Below are 22,968 nucleotides of genomic sequence, written 5' to 3' on the forward strand. Positions count from 1 at the left end.
CGATAAACACGAAAACGTAGTAAAACCGACACAGACGAGTAAAAATTTTGATAAACAAAGAATGACACTTTTTCAAGATGGCCGTATAACCCGACCGATGAAAGGTCACATTTTTGTGTAAAATGTTCGCAGTATCTGTGATTTTGTCATCGGTCGGGTTATACCGCCATCTTGAAAAAGTGTCATTCTTTGTTTACCTTTTAGCTCTTGCTTCCTTGGATAGAGTATAGTAGACTATATTACGCAAATTAATTAAAAATATTTAAGTCAAGAAATCAAAAAGATTTTGTGATCGATTTTAGTGAAGTAGACTAAGTATGTTCTCATTCCCCCTCGACACTTTATTAACAGTCTGGTCGGATCTGATTTAAATCACAAATTGGTAAACTTTTTCGAAAGATCCTTTGACAATGTCAATTTAAATGGAGGGCTGTAGATGACCTGAAAATCGTAGCTTTTGATAAAAGTTACTCAAAAGAGAGTATATTTTCGATGTTTTAAGTATTAATTATGTAATCCTAACTAATCCTACTAATTAAATAAACGTGAAAGTTTGTTGTTTCTCTTGGATGGATGTTTGTTTTTCTTTCACGTAAAAATTACTGCGTGGATTTTAATGAAACTTGGCAGCAATACTACTTATAATATGCCAGACTAAAATAATATAGGGTAATTTTAATCCGAGCAAGGAAAGTAGTTTCCTTGGGAAACGGATGAAACCGCGGGCAGAAGCAAGTATTTTATATGCCTAATGCCACATAATTTTCACCAACAAATACCTAAATTAAGGGATCCTCTTAGAGCATTTAGGGAACACTTAATACGAATTTCGTATACCTTTGAGTATAGGGAAACGTTAGGAGATTGTTGGTGAAAACAGGTATAAGTCTCTCTGTCGGTCTATTCGTTTGCTTGTCACACTCATGCCAAACTGCTAAACAGATTTATATGAATTTTGGACATAATAGAGAGTATAAAGCCTCAGAAAGGCCATAGGCCTTAGGACGCAGGTGTTTACCTGAATTTTGTTTTCAGTCAAATACCAACATTTCCTTCCACACATATTCCAAGGAAATCATCCTGTTTTCTTTATTATGTACTTGTATCTCAAGCCTCGTGTAAAAACATTGTAAAAATAAATTCGCGGTCTTTATGGAAGTTTGGAGAAAATTGAGGTCGAGCTTGTAGGGTCAAAGTTTTTAGGCTTCATCTTTTGTGAAAGATATGGACCTTGAATAACACAACTTTTACTGTAATACAACTTTTGCTGTAAACAGCTAGAGTATTAAAAAACATACATACTTGTATACTTGTATCCACGCCGCCGTTTGTGTTTAAAAAAATTGCTCCTCATCGCTGTCACTGGGTAATGTACCCAAAAGGCTGGCAGCATTGCCACGTTGGATGGCAATGCTCAACCTCTGTGCGAAATAAAAGCCAGCCTTTGGGTCCCGGGAAGTGTCAACCAGGCGCTGGGAAATATCCCTGGCAAGAAGGCGGGCGCTCGGGCCCAAGAGTCATATTTGTATTAACGCTACTTACTTCTCTATAAGATTAGAGCCATATTTTATGTCATCATCATCGTCAGATTTTTTTTAGACCAAAATATTCTTCTAAGTAGGTATCTAATCAAATCTCAGATTTGTCAAGATACGTCGACCAAACCAAACATTGGAGAAGTATGTACATACAATCAATCAATGTACAAAAAACCATCGGTTTACCAATCCATTAACAAAATTAAAACTAATTACCAAACTACAATGTTCCTAAAGAACAATCACTCAGAAACCCAATAGTCTTGATACTTGAAACTTCTAACAAAATAAAACAGCCTGCATTTAAGTTAAAATGGACCTTTTTCGTTGATTGGATTTCAATTAAAAACTAATTTAGAGTCATTGAGACAGGGTCGTCTGGGGGATGGGATAGGATGGGACGGGATAAGACAAGTTTGGAGTGTCACAAACTTGTTTAGATGAGATGGGGTTCCAATGCTGGCTATTTTTACCTAACTTGCAAGAAAGGAGAGGAGGTAACTTTGATTGGCAAAATAGTCATATTCTACAGATCTGACTAATATCAAAAATCTATTTTCTCTCCTTACAGTATTTAGTAAAGTGAGTTTTATGTTGTTAGTAAAAAAATCTATATGCAATAGTGTTTTTTAGATAGCCCTTCGTATATTAGTCGTTTATTCATTTTACTTGTATATTATCTAAGCTCCTGAAGGTAAGAAAGAAGAGAAGCCCGTTTTGAAAAATAATCCGTGTTAGATAGCCTATATATTGAGGAAGGCTATATTATGTATTATTTTAATTCACGTGCGTGGAGTAGTTTCCACGAGACGCTAGTGAATCTACTGGATAGTCTTTCTATATAAGAAGTCGGTTAAAAATCTAATTAAAGACAGATCTCATCCCGCTTTCAGTGGAACCCCACCCAATCTGTCTACCCTGTATTTCAGCCAGCAAACCATTAACACTTTAGATATGTACCGAGGAGTCTGAACCAAAACTGCTGCTTGCTTACGTAATTCCAATTTACGTCTAGATTAGAGGGAGTGTCAGACTCTTACCGACTAAAACCCACCATGTTTCTTCTGGAGCACAATATAATGTTCCTATCAGGGCCGCGGCATCTCAATACCGCAGCCCCGGTAAGGTAATTTGTGTTCCTATATTAGAATTTAAGACTAACCCTTGACCTGCTGATTTTGCTCTGTTCTTACAAGAACACACCACTCATTATAGATCCATGGGTGGGATGATTCGGTTTCTTTCCTGTTCTTACTACAACGGTCTGTAGATAAAAGTATCTGTAGGTCTGGGGCCAGCGTTACTTGAATAGTTTAACAGGGGTAACATTGAAATTTATTTTAATCATATCATATGCCTAGCCTCTTCCCAACTATATTGGAGTCAGCTAGATGCAGCTGATTACCAATGTTTTACAAGGAGCGACTGTCTATCTGAATTCCACGACCCAGTTATCCGCGCAACCCAACACCCCTTGGTAAAACTTGTTGTCAGACTTACTGGCTTTTGACTGGTACGTGCGACATTTTCTGCGCACTTTAAGACCCCCTATATATTAATAGCACAGTAAAATCATGACCCAGTTATGTTAACAGTCTTAAAAAAAAAACTGCATTGTCCAGTACAGAATTTCCCAAGAGGAAAGTTCCTTACACATCTAATAGTTTCAGACGCAGCCTATTATAGCGAGGTGAAGTCAAGGCGTGAACTTAGATTGGCCTTAATAGAATATGTAAGTGTGTTACCAATACTGTGTGCTCATAATTCTATTATGGCACGGAGAGGCGACTTTGAAAGGAGCTTGTGGCTAAGAGTGCGTCTACACGGTACAAGTAGCTTGCGCATGTTGAGGCACATGCGCAGGTTACATGCATTTTAAAAACGTGCGGGTCCAGCGACTCGCGCATGTACCAAAGCAAAATACCCACCCGCGTGCTCTTGTCACTTGTCACTTGCGCATGTTTACTTGCTCCAGCTACATGCACCGTGTAGACGCACCTTAAGTAACAGCCGAACGTGTTGGTCGATGATAGTAAAAACACATGATGATGATGTTCTCCTAGCCGATTATCGGCTACGGCGGCTGTTCTCATGTAAGGAGATTAGCCAACTACGCAGGACATATTATAGTGCACTCACTATTCCTTAACTCTCATAGCCCGATGGGACGGTAATCCGACACGACCGGAGAGAGATCAGGCGCAGGACCGACATTTACGTGCTCTCCGATGCACGGGTGTATCAATCACCAGCTTCCAGGCTCCGGGCTGCTTTGTGAAAGTCTTCTAAAACCCACAAAGCGATTTCGGCCCGACTCGGGAATCGAACCCGAGACCTCGTGCTCAGCAGCCACACTTGCGACAGCTAGACCACCGAGGCAGTTTAAAAACACATAGGAAGTGAACGGCGTGCATTTTGGGGCCTGTCTCTTGTAAATTTTGACGGCCAAAAACTGCGATTTTGCATCATCACATCTTTGAAAGTCGTTACGGGTAATCACTTACGAAATGGGCTTGAGTTATCCGAAAGTTTAATTAATCCGAAATAAAACAGACTATTGTACTTTAGATACTGAAAAAATAAACAAATGAGAGCGAACAAAAAAACTTTCTACAACAATCTAAAAGTTTTTTAATCATGTACATTTATTTATGCCGTTTAGTTTAAAATGAACCAATAAACAAATACAATATAGTAGGTAGATGGAAATTAGAAGTGAGATTTTTTTTTCTGGTGAGAAATCACCAAATGACTCCTCTCGCTGTGGGTGCAGCATGAGGGATTGTCAGACTCTTACTGACTAAAACCCATCATGTTCCTTCTTGAGTCATGGCTGACCGGTGGTTATTTTATTTAGGGTCAATTTTAGAATCGCCAGGTAACTTTTATCTGAACAATACATTTGACGTTTTGACAGCTTTTGTAAAGAAAACATGTAAAAGTACACTGCAGACTAAACAGTCGGCCGTCAGTTGACCGAGGGTTGGACATTTATTTAAAGAAAATCTTGATTCCAATCAAACTTTTCAGTCTGTCTGATACCAGCTAAATACCTGATCTTTGTAATGTGCGTACTACCATTCATCTTCATACTGATTTATGAGCCCTAACAAACTAGATCGGCCGACTGAAAGTTTGTAGTGTGTAAGAGTGTAAAGCTAAGCGTCCACTTGTCGGTATCGTACGCAACGGACGTATCGCACGCAACGGATCGTAGTATTATTTATATAGAAACTCAAACAAGTGCGTCCACCTGTCCGCATCGTACGCATCGCACATCTTGTTTGAGTTTCTATATAAATAATACTACGATCCGTTGCGTGCGTTGCGTCCGTTGCGTACGATATCGACAAGTGGACGCTTAGCTTAAAATGACTTGCGCAAGACGGCTAGCAGGAGCTGGATGCGAGAAGCCTAAAATAGATCTCAGTGGCGTGCACTTGGAGAGGCCTATGTCCAGCAGTGGACTGCGATAGGCTGATGATGATGATGAAGAGTGTAAAATTTCACGATACACTATATGACGTAATTTCAGCTGAAAACTATTTAGAATGAAATAATGAATATTTCATGAAATCTTGAGCGGCGCAGCGTTCGAGTACATGTTGTGATTTACATAATTCTGACGGGAAACGATTCCCTTGTATTTTATACCTACCTGGTTTCAGGTAGATTCATGTTAAGTTTACTGGATTAAAGCTTGCTACTTTTTATTTACTTATTACATTAATTATTTTTACAATTAAAATTACACCTACCTGTTTACAAACAAAAATAAAATCTATGTATCAAAAAACTCATCCGCATCGCTGTCAGCGGGGATCGTGCCCAAAAGGCTGGCTGCATTGCCACGCTGAATGGCAATGCATATTCTTCACGAGTGGACTCCACCGAACGCTTGCTAATTTCTCGAAAGAGTATGTGGGCACTGGACTAAATATTTATTGGGTGCTAAGAGGGCATTCGGCATTGAGGGCATGAAATACAGTTTTTCTATATATAATAGTCATCGTAAAAAATATTGCTTAATACGTTTGCAATTGCAAAAACATTCAGGAAACCTAGGTCTTAATTTATGCAACTAGCTTTTCCCAGTGGTTTCACCCGCGTTCTGTGGGCACTACTTCAAGCCCCCGGATTAAAAGTACCTTATAGTTTATCACGATTTATTGGGCTATCTAACACTTAAAAATTGTTGAAACCGGATGAGTTGTTCTTGAGATTAGCGAGTTCTAACAAACAAACTCTTGAGCTTTATAATTGTGTAAAAAAGCCATGTATTCATAACAAATTTATAAGGCATAACTGCATGCTCTTTCAAGTTGGTTTAAAAGACAATAAATGGTTTAAAATAGTAACTGCAACGTGCCCAGAAGAAAATTCACTTTAATGGCACAGCTCCCTTGGGATCTCTTTCTTTATCGACTCGACAGAATTATATTATCTTAAAATTGAATCTGTTCTCGGTACGATATAGGAATCATTTTATGGACTACAATGTATAATTTTTGTGGTGTTTAAAATTCTTTTAATGCATTTTTTCCTATGGGGTAAAGAAGTAGCTTTTTATAAGGCCAAGTGTCTGTGTCTGCGCAAATGCTTGTGCAATATAATATTTATGTCCTGCGCAGTTGGCTAATCTCCTTGTAACAGAACAGCCGCCGAAGCCTGTAATGGGTTAGGAGGACACCATCATCATGACAGGGCCCAAGTTACACTGACTATAAAACGTCAGTTTTCTCAAAATAGCTCTGTACTATGAATTTTCACGTTCAAACATAGACAACGGTTGTTTTAAGAAAAACACACGTTTATGTTATTGGTGAAAGAGTGTCCATCGAGTTTCTTGCCGGCTCTTCTCCATGAGGCCAACTTTTTGGAACCGTGCAAATATTGTGACGTTTCATAGGAGCCTGCAAAGTCCTATTTGAAATAAAAACATTTTGATTTTTGAACATGTGTTTAACTTGTAGGGTACCATTTAATTAGATGACGAAAAAACTTAAATAATATATTTTTAATGTGAAAGCCTACCAAACCAACTTTTTTCAATAGCTTTTATGTACGTGTGTAGTCTTTCCCCAAAACCGAACCAAAACTCACTCTTGAAAGTTATACATATAAGTAGGTACTCAGCATACAAAAACCTTGCTCTTTTTTATGAAGACTTTTCATACTTGTTACCAAACTTGTTTTCACGATACTTCAATAAAAAGGAAACCCTCAAGTGTAGAACTTTTACGTTATGAAGAACTCTCTCAAATAAGCATTAATATAACACTTTATATTTTTATTTTTTCAGGTACTGAAAAAGATATGCTCTTTTTCAGTACCTGAAGTACTAGATACTTGGAAACACAATGAACATAAGTTCTTACCTTATGTTGGAATGCTTAGAAATACTAAACTTTTTATTTACTTAGATATTTATAAGATAAAAAAAAAACTATCCTGGTAAAACAATAAAAAAACACTATATCTAAAATACTACACTTAAATAACAAAAAAATAAAAAAGTACATAATACATACTACATAATAGTAAATAAAACCGGCCAAGTGCGAGTCGGACTCGTGCACGAAGGGTTCCGTAAATTACAGTTAAATCAACCTATCTCAAAAACTATAAGAGATACTTTGATCAAACCAAAAATCGTTGAAAGAGTTAATTAGCATGCATCACCTCTATTTTTTTTAGAATTTTATACCCCGTAGTTATAAAAATAGAGGGGGGGGGACATACTTTTTACGACTTTGAGAGCTGATATCTCAAAAACCGTTCACTTTAAGAAAAATGTTTTTTAGAAAACTTTATATCATTTTAAAAGACCTTTCCATTGATACCCCACACGGGTATGTACATCGAAAAAAAAAATTTCATCCCTCAGTTACATGTATGGGGGGCCCCACCCCCAATTCTTTTTTTTACTATTTAGTGTCATATTTTTGTAGCGGTTCATACAACACATATTCCCATCAAATTTCATCACTGTAGTACTTATAGTTTCCGAGTAAATCGGCTGTGACAGACGGACAGACGGACAGACGGACAGACGGACATGACGAAACTATAAGGGTTCCGTTTTTGCCATTTTGGCTACGGAACCCTAAAAAAGTACATAAATGAACAGAGTATTAAAACTATGAAATCCCTGAGAAGTTAATCTTTGGATGTTAATGACTATAGAATTTTTACACAAATACACACACTTCTTTACTTGAAAACTATATTGAGTCTTGTGGTTTAGCTGATCTTCCATCACTTAGAGCAGGCAAAATTCTTATAAGCTAGGTGGAATATTTTTTATTTTATTTTTCTACTATTGTGTTTTTTGTGACAAATCTGATATTCAACTTTATGGTATTCAGAACCCACCAAAATTGTGGAAACCAAAACCAAAAATATTGTTCGCGTCCGTAAAAGTCCAAAGCTACCATGTATTCGCTTACAAATGTTGCAATTTCGTGGACGTTTTAGAAAAATGCACTCTATTTGTTACTGTTTGCTAGAGAGATTTGAATAGAAGAAACACAATGGTGGAATCTCGTATTTTAAATACTTACAATATTATAGTTTTTCAACGACAGTCCTTTCACAAAGGAGATAAACCATCTGCGCAGAACGTAGATAGATAGATAGATAGATAAAACATTTATTCGGACAAACGACAAGACACCATAAAGATACACAATAAGAAATAAAACAAAACAAGAAGTGGGTAGAAAGACAAACATAAAATACAAAAATTAACGGCGTGGCGCAGTGTCTTACGCTTGCACCGAATGGGAGTCCAGCTCAGCATGTGTCAGGTAGAATACCTGACGCTGGTATTCTGCTGGATCCCGAAAATGACGCACGGACGTCGAGTAGATGATTGGTGTGTGCTGTGTGTATTTGAAATAAGTGTTTAATGTTCTGTGTGTGTTGTGTTTGAATATGAACTATGTAAGATTAATAATGAAGTGCAAAAATGTGTAATTATGCAATCTGCCAGTACAAGTTTTGTCAGACTACAAGTCAACCGGAACACGGCAACGAAACAGCATCACGGCAGGTACCTGCTATCGCTAGATTATGGAGGTATTTGAAATCGTCATACCTAGTTTTTTTTGTGATGTAATAAGGAACTTTCGTAAGTGTGTTCTAAAGGTACCAAGTGTTTTGAGATTTCTTATTGGCGGGGGAATATTGTTCCAGCATTTAGTAGCAGCGTACCTAAAACTGCCTCTGAAGGCCGCAGTGCTGTGCGGCTCCGTAGAGAGTTCCTGTGAGCATTGTCGTACCGGGCGATCTCTCTTAGTAGCAATAAAGCTGAGTTTATTATACAAATAGGATGGCTCTTTGTACTTTGTGACCCCAAAGAGTAGGCAAGCCAAGTGCAACTTGCGGCGTGACTTCATCTTAAGGATGGAGTGTTCATTGATAAAGGGAGTGACGTGAGTTCTTGGTGGTATTTTGAAGCAGAATCTGGCGCAGGCATTTTGCACTCTCTGGATCAGGCGTTCCGTTCGTGCCAGCAATCGAGGACCGTAAACAGTGTCTGCATAGTTAAGGTTAGAAAGCACAAGTGACTCAACCAGCTGCACACGCAATTCCTCCGACAAATAAGGCCTTATTTTATAAAGGATTTTAAGCCGGTAGAAACACGTGCGCACTGACTTTGCCACGTGCGCCTCATACCTCAACTCCGCATCCATGGTCAGACCCAGATTACGTGCTTCATTAACTCGGTCAACCGACTCACCCATGAGTACAACGTCTATTGTAGACGGCAGGGCACTAATCTGACATTTTGTACCAAATATCATGTATTTAGTTTTGGTGGGATTAAGTACCAAGCCGTTGACCTCTGCCCAACTTGCTATCCTATTAAGATCTTCGTTCAAATCTCTCAGAGCGTTTAAATGTTCGCCAGGAACAAACGAGACGTAAACTTGTACATCATCAGCGTAAATGTGATACCTACACCGCTCCAGCGAGTTTACAATGTCGGCACAGTATAAAATGAAGATCAGGGGGCCCAGTATTGAGCCCTGCGGAACTCCTCTATTGACGGGAGTAAGTGACGAGGTCAGGGTTGACCCATTGCTCAGTCGCACTTCAACACGCTGCTGCCGATTGCTAAGATAGCTCCTAAACAATTTTATAGCATTATCGTCAAAGCCGTAATACTTTAGTTTGCTGAGAAGCAACTCAATATTAATGCAGTCAAAAGCACGTGAAAAATCTAGCAAAACCAGAATTGTGCACATGCCCTTGTCCTGTGCAGATAGGATGTTATCCGTCACATCCAGCAGAGCGGTCGAAGTGCCACGTTGCTTACGAAAGCCTGACTGCAACTCCGGAAGCATATTGTTTGCATCCAAATACTGCGACAGCTGCTGAAAGATTGCTTTTTCAGCGATTTTGGATAGGCATGGCAATATGCTTATGGGCCTGAGATCTTTCAGTTCCGTCGGGTTGTTTATTTTTGGGAGGGGTCTAACACAAGCAATTTTCCAGATGTCAGGGAACGTTGCAGAGGCAATCGACTTATTAACAATATCTGTGATAACTTCTATTGTATGCGGAAATGTCAGTTTAAGCATGTCAAGTGTTATTCCGTCACAACCCTCAGCATTCGATTTCAACTGACCAAAATATCGCAAAACCTGTTCGGTACTCACCGGGTGTAGTGAGAAACTCGCATCACTAAAGCGGTGACATTCAAAGAAGGTACTTACAGTTGCATTTAAGTTTGGATTACCAGGAACATTCAAAAAATTTAAATTTATTTGATCAGGGTCTCTAAAGTGAACTGGAAGGTCATTGAGTGGTTTAGGTGGCAATATAGTACTTTTCAAATTTTTCCATAGTGTTTTTGGGTCGTTAATTTTGTTATTTATGTTTTGTTTAAAATATGCAACTTTTTCATAAAATAAGGAACTGGACACGAGTGATTTTAATTGTTTGTAATATACCTTCTTTGATTCCGACTTAGTTGTACGATACTTGGCGAGGGCCTCATTACGCAGATGCATCATGAACTTTATCGTATCTGTTATCCATGGGTATGAGTGGTCTTTGATCAAGCAAGTCTTGACTGGAGCATACTCATCGAAAACAGACACGACATTCCGGTTCAGTGCATCGACCATGTCATTTACATTTGATAAGTCACGAATGATTTCCCAGTTTATACGCGCCAAGCAATCATCAAAACTTTCCATATTAATTTTTGAAATTGGTCTGAAAGCCACCGTGTGAGGTTTATACTTACTACGCTTTATATTAAGTGTGCAATTTACCAAAGCGTGACCATGTATTGAACCGAATGGTTCAACACAGACAGATATGTTGTTTATGGTAGTGCAAACAAGGTCGATTAGCGTCTGACTATGATCCGTGAAATGGGTGGGGGAGTCAACTAATTGCTTAAGGTTCAGGCAATTTAAAAATTCACAGACTTTCCGAGTTTGGCAACTGGTGATCAACATATTAACATTAAAATCGCCAAGCAGTATATAGTGGTCACATTTTGCTAGTGAACTGATGGTGTCGGTATCTAAGTGGTGTATCTAAGAAGAGGTCCAAATCAGAGCGAGCGGGACGATACGCTGTTCCTATAGCGAGTTTGACTCCATTCAAAGACAGGGTAATCCACATTTGTTCGATAGACTCATATCTGGGGTCAGTTGGTGTAGAACAGGCGCGGACAGTCAGACCGCGCTTGATGTAAAAACCCACACCACCGCCACGACCCCCGCGCACAGTCGCAGGTCGCGGCGTGTGACGCAGACGGTAGCCCGGCACCTTGGGCGCGCGACCCTCCTCGCCCGCTCGTAACCACGTCTCATTGACTGCGACTATATCGAATGAATGACTTACCACTGACGCCACAAAGTCATCGTGCTTCGTACCTAGGGAACCCACGTTTAACAAACCAACTTTTAAATATTTATCCTGCATTCGTAATACAGTGTTTTGTTGTTAAAAACAAAAACTTATGCCGACAAAATAGCCTAACGTTTTTACTGGTAATGGGGGCCATCAAAATGATAATAATATAAAACATAATCCTACGTATTTGTGAATGGATGTTGTAAATAACAATAAATTTTAATAAATAATATTTCATTGGGGAAAAAATTATTGCTAGTAAATAATAATTAAAAAATGTGGGTTTAAATATAAATTTGTAAAAATAGAAAATTGTGAATAACGTGAATATTATAAGTTTGTAAGACATTTTATATATTAGTTTAAAATCGTTTATGTAACTTATTGTAAATAGTCTCATGTAGTAAATAGTTTTCATATGAATGCGAAGTATATGTATACTGTAGTTTTGTTTAGTGTATAATAGTGTGTAGGAAAGCATAACTGCATTTATGTGTGTGTGTGATACGTGCAAGCAATGCGCCAGTATTATTCCTTGGTCAAAAATGTAAACCAATATAGCTAAATGCAGAGCAACTAAAAGTGGGTTGATAACAATTAATCCAAGAGGACTCCCATTCGATAGTGCAAGAAATGCGCACCATTTGGTCTGAACACTTATTAGGAAGAAAAACAAGTTTAAAAGTGAATGTATAAGACAAATAAAATTGAGTAATAAAAATAAACACGAAAACAAATATAACAATAAAAAGACAGGACAATGAAAAATCATACGCACAACAACAACAATTATGCACAACTTAAGCCTCAAACAGATCTTTAGCCAAAAATTTTGGTAACATCGTCTTCATGTCTAATAACTTCTACTTTTAAACGATCGTCCTTGCGACACAATATTTTACCCTCCCTTGTCCACACATACTTCCAGCCATGCAGACTCGCTGCCTGGCGGGCGCGATAAAATAACCGGCGATTGGTGCGCGTGAGACGCTCGTTGACGTAAACACGATGCGGCGGGCCAGGCATATCGAGTGCATCCGTACTCAAGCCACGACGCACTCGGGCCGCGCGCAGTAGCGCGTCGCGGGTCGCGCGCCTCGCCAGGCGCACCGATATACTCCGCGGCCGTTGCGCAGCGGGGTCAGCAGCAATACTGCCATCCAAGGCAACAACACGGTTGCGGTGCGTAGCTCCAACCCGTTCGGCATGGACGACGTCCCTCTCGTCTAGTGTAATGCCGAGCTTTACTGCGAGAACGTTCACGAGGTGGAGGGTGCTTTCTTCCTTACTCTCGGGGATTCCTGTGATCTCAATGTCGTTGAGCAACAGTTCTTGATCACGCTCGTTAAGCTGGCACTTCAATTCAGCGATAGTGTTGTCGACGTAATCGCTGTTGGTCGGCAGGATTTTCTGCTCGAACTTCAGCTCGAGAGCTTCAACTCGCGCCTCGATCACGTCCATACGCTCGCCAGAGTTATTTAGGGCGTCTTTTAGCTGCGCCACTTCTGTCCGCAATTGAAGAAATTCTTTGTCTTCTTCTTTGTCGTCACACTCTTGGCAGAGTGGTCGTGGTCGTCATGTCAGGGGTGGTAGCAAGCTTCACAATCCGTCGCCACTCGTCTCGCACTGTAGCTCTCCTTGCGCATTCGTGAAGTGGACCATTGAGTGCGGTTTTTATTTGGTCAGCCCAACGCATCGGTGACCTGCCGCGCGCTCTTGTGCCTTCAACTTTCCCCTGCACCACAAGTCGTTCCACAGAAACGCCCTCTCGACGTGTAATGTGTCCGAAGAAAGTGAGTATTCGACACTGGACGATGGAAGATAGACGCTGCTTGACGCCGAGTTCTTGGATAATAGATGCGTTGGTCCGGAATTCAGTCCACGATACTCCAAGCATTCTTCTCCAACACCACATTTCCAAAGCGTCTATCTTCTTTTTCTCACTTTCCCTCAATGTCCATGTCTCTGCACCGTAAAGAAAAATGGGAAACACTAGTGCCTTAACAAGTCTCATTTTGGTGGCCTTTGTAATGTTCCTGTTTCTCCATATTTTCCTGAGCCGATCCATGGAAGACCTGGTGATAGCCATGCGTCGTTTGATCTCATCCGCGCATCCACCTGTGTTGGTGATTAGTGTCCCAAGGTAGATATATGATTGTACGACGTTGCAATTCGCAATTTCAGTGACTTCGGGCGAGTTGTTATTAGCTCTATCGACAATCATAACTTTAGTCTTGCTGCGATTGATCTTCAGTCCGAAATCAAGGCTAACACGCTCCATTTTGTTCAGCAGGGACTCCATTTTATCTATGCTAGATGCAAATAGAGTTGTATCATCTGCATATCGCAGATTAGATATTTTGTAACCTCCTATAGCGATTCCGTCTGACCAATTCTCGAGTGTCATTCTCATAATGAGTTCTGTGTAGATGTTGAACAGAAGTGGTGATAAAATGCAGCCTTGACGGACCCCGGCACTTGGATGAAAATTATGTGATGAGACGTCGTCTGTTCTCACCGAAGCTGTTCCTTCTTCATAAAGCTTCCTAAGAAGGTGAACTAGATGTTTAGGTGTTCCCATAGCCAAGAAATTCTTTGTGCATGAGGCGAAACTCTGCACGAAGTTCCTCCTTGAACACCCGAAGTTCAGCAGCCAAATCCGGGGAGAAAGTTGTAGTTTCGTCCAGCGCAGTACAATTAAACGGGCTGGTATCCACCAGCTCCTTAGAGAGCTGCTCCCTTGGAAGGACAGAATTTGCCATTCCTCTTACGGGTGTCTCCGCCTTATTGTCCCTAACCTGGTTTTTCTGGCATTCCGGACAACACCAGTTCGTTGGAATACAACCCGTTGCAGGCAGACTAACGCAAGCTCGATGGTGTATGCGATTGCATTTGATGCATGTAGCGGCATCTATCGACGTCATATATTTCTTGCAACCACCACACTTAGATGCAGGCATGACTGTGTCGAAATGCAGGAGCAATCGATACCAATTCTTTTGAGTATCAAAAGATGGCGCTGTTCACAACTTTGCGTGCGGCTATGGTTAGATGGGAGTCCTATGGTTTACTAACACCATGTATCGACACTGGGGTAAACAGAGTAATATGCGCACTTTGGTATCACTTCAGCACTTAGTTTCAAATAATGTTTAATGATTAATGTTTATATTTTTATGTTTAGGGTAGATTTAGGTCACTGTTAATTAGCTTTGAGTTAAGTTGTAATTAGTTTTAAGTTTTTCATACAATACACTGCACTAAAACACTAGATAACGTTTTATGTGACGCACTAGGTTAAGCTTCGACTTTTTGTAATATACTTCTTACTATTGTATACGTTTTTTAATTTATTTGATGCTAAACAACAGCAACCAGCACAGGCTAACTTGGCGTCCGTGACGTAGGTATTATAGTGCACGAGCATTTGCGCTGACTGGCGACTGACAATCCGACACCACCAGAGAGAGATCAGGCGCAGACCAACTTTACATGCTATAGTTCAAAATTGAAATTACTTCACTACAGTTTGGTCTCAAAACATAAACTTTGAAATATCAAGCCATTAGGAAGATTCCAGCTTCTACAAACATTGCCATCCATTATGTATTGTTGACTTTACCTTAACTGTACAAAATGTTGCTTTGGGGCCCTAAAATAATAGTAGCCTAAAACATATGTGATGATGGTAAGCATTGCTTAACCGAAATTGGCTTCTATTCATATCTTAGGTTAATTAAAGACAATATTTTAACATACTATTGTTGAAAGCGTTAAACTGTAGGTCCCGGCTGTCATTGAAAATCTTTGACAGTCGTTACGGGTAATCAGAAGCCAGTAAGTCTGACATCAGCTTAACAAAGGGGTATTGGGTTGAACTGGTAACTGGGTTAAGGAGGTCAGATAGGCAGTCGCTTCTTGTAAAGCACTGGTACTCAGCTGAATCCGGTTAGACTGGAAGCCGACCCCAACATAGTTGGGAAAAGGTTCGGAGGATGATGACTATTGTTGAAGGCCGCCGTTGTTACATAGTGGAAGTCGTTGTTACAATTCCACTTCAGGGGCCGTCAGGTAGAATTGAGAAAACTCTGACACTAGGGCTTGTTAGGTGATTAAACCTGCAGCTCACTAAATAAAAATAACAATCTATTTGCGAACAAAATCAAAATAAAACAACGAAGATCCGATAAAACAATAATTTTTAGACTTTAAACTAAGATTGAATTTTCGGGCGACAATTGGTGGGTAAAGGACCAACCTCTCAAGTATGAGGGCGCGGGTTCGATCCCAGGTCAGGCAAGTACCAATGCAACTTTTCTAAGTTTGTATGTACTTTCTAAGTATATCTTAGACACCGTTGACTGTGTTTCGGATGGCACGTTTAACTGTAGGTCCCGGCTGTCATTGAACATCCTTGGCAGTCGTTACGGGTAGTCAGAAGCCAGTAAATCTGACACCAGTCTAACCAAAGGGGTATCGGGTTGCCCGGGTAACTGGGTTGAGGAGGTCAGATAGGCAGTCGCTTCTTGTAAAGCACTGGTACTCAGCTGAATCCGGTTAGACTGGAAGCCGACCCCAACATGATTGGGAAAGGGCTCGGAGGATGATGATGATGAATTGGCACAATATATGGTTTTCACTTTATTTTCGAAAATAATTTAAAATTAAATTGAACAGTTCAGTCGGTCTGATACCGGCTAAATAGCTGATCGATGTAATGTGCGTACTACCATTCATCTTCATACTGATTTATGAGCCCAAACAAACTATCGGCCGACTAAAAGTTTGCAGGGCGTTTATCAGACTAAACCGATTGAGTTTATACCTACACGAAAAAATGCTGTTTATAAATGACGCGATATTAAAAGGCTGCGTCCTACAGGATAAAATATTATTATCCATATTAAATGTAATGTAAAATCCTTGTAAATAGAACATATATACTCATATTTATATCTGTGCTCACCCCAATGCTCATGGAGCGTGATTAATTCAACTCTGAGCATAAATACGTAAGTACTGGCGAGCACACAAGTGGTTTCTCTTGTTAGGAATTATTTTTTATGGCTTAAAATTCGTGTGCTTGTTTTTTTAATTTTTTATTTGCACTGTGAATTTTGTGTTTGGTGTAAATAATATTAGAGCTTTTTTAGAATCACGCGATATTTTGGATTTTTTAAATACATTCTTGTAGTAACTTATCGTATTTATGATTTATGTTTGTGAGGATTAATACTAAAAAATCCTGAAATCGTAGTATTTATTGATGTGACATGTATACACGCACCAGACATTTTAATTTTTAGTTATGAAACAATAGAACACCAGACACTTTTATTATTGGAAACATGCAATAATAGAACACTCATATTGAACTTCATTACATAATTATTTAAAAGTCATGTGCTTGAGAAAATGGAACTATGACAAAAAAAAAAAGTTTTTTTGCAACATGCAAGGTAGATATACCTTTTACACTATTTTAAGAACAAAAAACATAGACCACAAGAAAGGCCAAAGCTAGTAAAATCTTAAAGACAGACCCAAATTCTGTCATACCGTAGTAAATGACTGTGAACATTTGTCTCCTCGCAAACCATTATCTAGCTAAATCGCTCCCTAGAGCATTTCAAAATTTGGTACAAAGTGAGAAACTTAACAGTTTGCATGCATAATTTATATTGGACTGCCTCGTTGGTCTAGTGGTCGAGTCGACTGCCGTGCACGAGTTCTCGAGTTTGATTCCCAGGTCAGACCGAAACCGCTTTGTGCTATAAGTTGGTGATTGATACACCCGTGCACCGGAGAGCATGTTAATGTCGATTCTGCATCTGATCTCTCTCCGGTCGTGTAGAATTGATGTCTCATCGCGCTATGAGAGTGAAGGAATAGTGAGTGTTTTTGTGTCTTCGTAAATAAATTCGTGGGTCCCGGCTGTCATATGAACATCTTTGGCAGTCGTTACAGGTAGTCAGAAACCAGAAAATCTGAAAACTAGTCTCACCAAGGGGTATCGGGTTGCATTGGCAACTAGGTTGAGCACTTGAGCAGGTCAGATAGGCAGTGGCTCCATGTGGTACACTGGTACTCAGCTGCATCCAGTTAGACTGGAAGCCGACCCCAACATAGTTGGGAAAAGGCTAGGCAGATGAGTAACTATTAGTAGTTAGGATACATAATTAATATCGGACGATAATAATAAACACCCAGAGTGTTTCTACGAAGGATTTGCATACCATTTTTGAAAGGTTCACAAAGGCCTTGTTTTTATATCAAGTTTAAAGTTTAAGGGTCAAAATATATTGGATTAGTGAACCTTAAAACTAAATTAAGGTTAATCCTTAGAATAGAATAATAGATTTATTTATTTGCATATAAAATGGGAATGAATTTGGTTCCTATACATATATTTTATGTTAACATTTTTACCTTCAACCTTTTCCGTGTGAGAGGAGGCCTGTGCCCAGCAGTCGGACGATAAAAAGGCTGTAACATAACATGGACATTTTATTCTGACCTATATATTTTATAAAACAACATTTTTGGTATATTATATAACGTTGCAGTGTAGTACAGAGTGATACTGATACAAGCACAGAGGATTAAATACTTACCTATTTTTTTTCGTAGTTAATTTTTCTTCTGGCTCATGCTACGTTTTTGTTTAAGTTTGATTATTTTAATTTATTTTTATAACAAAGAAAGTAGGTCTAGAGCTAAAGCTAAGCCTCACAAAACCGTGATGACCTTAAGCTGTTTTTTTAACACTTTTGTACCCGACAGTACTCTAGCTGCTTACGTGGGCCCGCACGTGCGGGGAACTGACAAATTCTATAAACATAACTGTACTGGCTTATATATTATATGAATGTACTAGTATATAAGGCTCAGGTGTTTAATTTTTCTTTAACTAACTCCTAGTATGAATTGCCAAGGCTGTTGTTGGAAAGAATTACCGCAGCCCTGGTACATAAAGGGCTTAAGAAGGAACATGGTAAGAGTCTGACATTCCCTCACGGGACTAACCCACAGCGGGAGGGTTATTTGATTATTTCCCATAAAAAAAAACCTAGTATGAGTGTTCTGAATGTTCTTGGCTTGTCTAAATCTGTAATTTACCAACTTTTATGTAGTTTACTTACTTACTTTTACAGACACAGCTCCGTTACGATATTTAGTTTAATAAATTGGTTACTTGACAATTAATGAAAAATTTGAAAATCAATTCCTGTGTACGAGCATCTGTTCATACTACTACTATTATGAAAACTGTAAGATTGTATTACTGAACCGATTTTGAAATTTTACCAATATTAAATCAAGTTAGTGTACCTAATAAATACGCAATACTTTATTTACATTTATACTCAAACAGGGACTTATTTAATTTAGGGCGGATTTTTCAAACGCCCTATAATTTTTATCTGAAGAATATGTTTGACATTTTAGCAGCTTGTGTATATAAAATATGTCAAGCTTTATTTTTTCCTCAGACCGACTTTTTTCAATAACTTCCTAGCGTACACCTATATAATATACCATTTGTACATGGTTGCTACTTTGGTACATTATTGTAAGACCTTGCATGCCTGTGTTTGTTACCTACACAAATGCAAAAAAAAAAAATAGCAATCTACTTTATATAGTTGAAAAACAGTATGACTATCACTGACCAAAACATAAAATTACATATATACAAAAACATTAAGGCTGTTTCTCATTTGGTTTACACATTTTACTGTACCCGTACAGTCCGTGATAAAATTTTGATAACTCCACACAACCCTCAGAGAGGAGGTCAACGGTATATTTTATGTAAGTAATACCATAAACTTTTTACTTACATGTTGCTATATCAAGATTTTATTTCTACGTTTACAACCATGGTAAATGTACGGAAGAATCTTCCAAAAGGTTTTTTTCTGAAATCCCTTCTAGGTACACCGGTATCTTGGAAAAGAAGTCGTGGTGGTGTGGTGGGTAAAGAATCAACCTATCCAGTATGAGTGTGATCAATTCCAGGTCAGGCAAGTAGGCGTCGGGTGTCGCGAACGCGTGGGCGGTGAATTCGGGTGGCTCATCGTCCCTCTATCTACAGACCCGTATCTGTCCTGAACTGTATGTCCCGGCTATCATTGAACATCATTGCAAGTTGTTACGGGTAGTCAGATGCCAGAAAGACTGACAAACAGTCTTACCAAAAAACCTTCTAAACCCCAGATACGATTGAGTTGCCCAGGTAACTGGGTTGAGAAGGTTTCATAGGTAGTCGCTCCATGTTTCACGCTGGTACTCAGCTGCATCTAGTGAGACTGGAAGCCGACCCCAACAGAGTTGGGAAAAGGCTAGATAAATGATAAAGTCGTGTTTCAATTCGTTCACTATAACTATAGTCTAAGTTTCTGCCAAAACAGATGTCAGACAAGCCCATTAAAATTTTTAAAACGTTGATTATACCCACTAAATGGTTTATCGTTGATCAAATTTTATTTTTATCCGCTAGCAATCGCTCGACTGTACCAGGCACGGTTTCACATTTATTTAAACTAGGATATTCTATGGTTTTGTGCGTGTTATTTAAATATTTTTTATTTTGGCTAAATTATAACAGACTTGGAATTAGTGCCACTCGATATGTCTCAATCGATAGATCATTTCATACTCAAAATTTATGGATATCAGGATTCAAGGTCATGGCACATGTCCTGCCGGGGCTGCGGGATTGTTCGAAAGAGTTACCGCGGCCCTGGTACATAAAAGACAGTAAGTCAGTAACAGTCTGACACTCGACGGGTCATTTTGATGATTTGATGTGGATCTTTCCTCAAAAGGCCATTCCAGACCGCGTTTATGGTGACACTCACACATAATATTATTTGATTTATAACATGTTTGGACTTTAAAAGAGACTATGACCCTTGAGTTTGTTTCGGCGTTTCTTCTCAGGGATCAGTCAGTTAGGAAATGCCGACCTCAGCGTTCTTAAAATGACGTGTAAAAGTGATGTAATGTCCAACTTGCAAAATAAACGATTTCATTTCATTTCATTTGATGATTTCCCATTAAAAAAAATCTACGTTTGTAAATTGACACGAAAGAAAATTACAGAAAGTACTTATAGTGTAAAGACAAACTCAAACTTTTAACCGGGTGCGGGAAATAGTTCTGTTGGGATGCGGGTGCAACCATGGGTAACAGCTAGTTTATTGTGTAGGTAGATAAGCAAAATGTTGTTCGAAGTAACCAACACAATTTTATTACTGAGTTTATGCAAGGTTATCACGCAAAACTGCCTGTATTGTATTATACCGTATTGAAATTGATGACTTATGTCAAAACGCAAAGGGCATTTGATTTATTACGCTGTCTTATGAATAGGTTTTATTGAAAATGGTAAAGCCAGTTTATGAGATTTTGTGTTGGTGTTCGTTGTTTTATTTAGTGTATCAGTATAATATGATTAGTATAATGAGATTATAAGTAAAAACGAAAGCAGTGGAAACTGCAGTAGATATATTATCATAAGTTTCCTTTAAGTGAGCTAATTTTAGCTTATGGTAACATATGTATTTTGAAGCTTAGGGCTAAGAAACAGCTGCACGGATCGATAGACCGTAAAGTTAAGCACGATCTTGTCACGACGAGTTCCTCCTTGTTTCGGAAAGCACGTTCTGCCTGTCATTTCAACTTCTTTGTCAGTCGTTACAGATAGTCAGAAAACAGAAAGTCTGACATGCCAGTCACGCTGCATGTAAAACGCTGGTATTCAACTACGTTCTCGTTAGATTGAAAATCGGCCCTAAGATATGCTAACCTGGGCGCCGGGTGTCGCGAGATGACTCCCGGCCACCGTAGGCGTGGGTCTGTGGGCGGTGAGTTCGGGTGGCTTATCGCCCCTCTGTCTACTTAGACGACAGACCCGTGTCGACGGCGCGCGTTGTTCCACGCGCTCCTCAAAGAGATGTCAGCAACCCCAGCGGGGCCCAGCAGGGCCAAGGACTGCCGGGGCTGCGGGTTGTTCGAAAGAGATACCGCGGCCCTGGTACACAAAAGGCCTATGATGGAACACGACGGTTTTTAGTCAGTAAGAGTCTGACACTCCCTCTCCGCTGCTAACCCACAGCGGGAGGGGTCATTTGATGATTTTTGACGTCGGAAAAAAAAAAGATATGCTAACCTAATGGGAAAAGACTAAGCACATAATGATATTACTGTCCATATTTCTCTCAGTTATAAATGATTCAATATGAAAGAAAAACTTTTCCATTTTCACCTAAGTAATGAAACAAGCTTGATAGTACAACATTTTTTAACGCTTATTTTTATCCATTTCATAAAACTTTAAGTAAATTAAAGAATTTGCATCTACGTTTATAATGTTTATGAAAACGCTAGCTGCTGAAACATTAAACTTCATTAAATAATTATATTCATAAAGGGCAATGACCGCTGCTTTTCCTTTTTACGTTAAGTAAATAAGGTTTTGGTATATAAATAAATAATAATAAAAAGCCGTTTATTTCATAACCCTTATTTTACATTTCAAATGTTGTTAGTACTTCATTGTGCTTAAAATCTAGTGTTAGTTTGATATTACATCTAAATTTTTTATCTAATTTACTTTTGGTTATGAATCCCATCGTGGGTATAGGCCTCCTCCAACCTTTTCCACCTTTCTCTATCCCTGCCCTGCTCCATCCAGTTTCTTCCTACCGTTTGCACTATGTCATCTGCCCATCGCTGCTTTGGTCTGCCGATGCTTCTTTTGCCTGATAGGTTTTGGTATATTGGACTTATATTTTTAAAGGCGACGTTTGTAGTAAAATGTATCTATGAATTTTGTTACTATTTTATGCAATTACTGAATGGATTTTGGTGAAAATTGGCAGAAGATACTATCTATACTATAAATATCTATACTGTATAACAAAGACGAAATATTTTTACGCTTCTACCCTAAAAACTCCGAAACTACTAAACTGATTTCAAAAATTGCTTCACTGTTGATAAGTAACACTATTCCCGAGTAACATAAGTTATATTTTATCCCGGTACGAGCAGAAGTTCTCTCGGGATGTGGGTGGAACCGCAGGAAAACAACTAGTAGCTTATATAGGTACCAAAATGAAAGGTTGAATGACGAAACGATAGCTAGTTTTAAATATTTTAACGTTCACCACCATCAAGGTTTTAACTAGATTTTAACACATCTAAAATTCTGTTTCACGAAAATAATCAGCACTGTTACAGCGCACTCTCAAATTAGTGGGAGCTGCTGGGGATAAATTAAGCGTAAGAGTACCCGCATACTGTAGACTAAATAGTCGGCCGACAGGCGACCTGATAGTTGCCAAAAATATTATAGAATATCTTGATTCCATTCAGTCAGAAAAGTTTATTAAGTTTAGCACGCTTACAAGTCAATATTACAAAAGGACAGCACCCCCAAAAAACCCCCGTTTCACCACTTCCTAGTGTTAAAGCTGAAAAGAAGAAGCGGTGAAGAACAAACTTCTCAGCAACACAGTTGTCAAATATGCAGCAATGAAAT

The 22,968-nt window shown here is 39.0% G+C and overlaps 2 protein-coding genes across 3 annotated transcripts in view; one reads left to right on the plus strand and one right to left on the minus strand.

Annotated features, from left to right (window-relative positions):
• Positions 1–22,968, plus strand: part of LOC124643716 (synaptotagmin-7) — a 649,264-nt gene that overhangs the window by 71,413 nt on the left and 554,883 nt on the right. The window lies entirely within an intron of this gene.
• LOC124643718 lies at positions 12,184–14,744 on the minus strand. Its single transcript, XM_047182766.1, has 2 exons — positions 14,002–14,744; positions 12,184–12,943 (listed from the first exon to the last, which is right to left on the minus strand). The coding sequence occupies exons 1-2, from the start codon at positions 14,375–14,377 to the stop codon at positions 12,237–12,239; spliced, it is 1,083 nt and encodes a 360-aa protein (XP_047038722.1). The 5' UTR covers positions 14,378–14,744; the 3' UTR covers positions 12,184–12,236.

The sequence above is a fragment of the Helicoverpa zea genome, chromosome 28, assembly GCF_022581195.2.
Source record: "Helicoverpa zea isolate HzStark_Cry1AcR chromosome 28, ilHelZeax1.1, whole genome shotgun sequence".
Classification (NCBI taxonomy): Eukaryota; Metazoa; Arthropoda; class Insecta; order Lepidoptera; family Noctuidae; genus Helicoverpa; species Helicoverpa zea.

Excerpts from the sequence above, each read along its gene's own strand:
- LOC124643718 (XM_047182766.1), bottom strand. The coding sequence starts at position 14,377 with ATGCCTGCATCTAAGTGTGGTGGTTGCAAGAAATATATGACGTCGATA. Across the intron at positions 12,944-14,001 it reads CATGCACAAAGAATTTCTTG|AATTTCTTCAATTGCGGACA; the intron begins GCTATGGGAACA and ends AAGAAGACAAAG.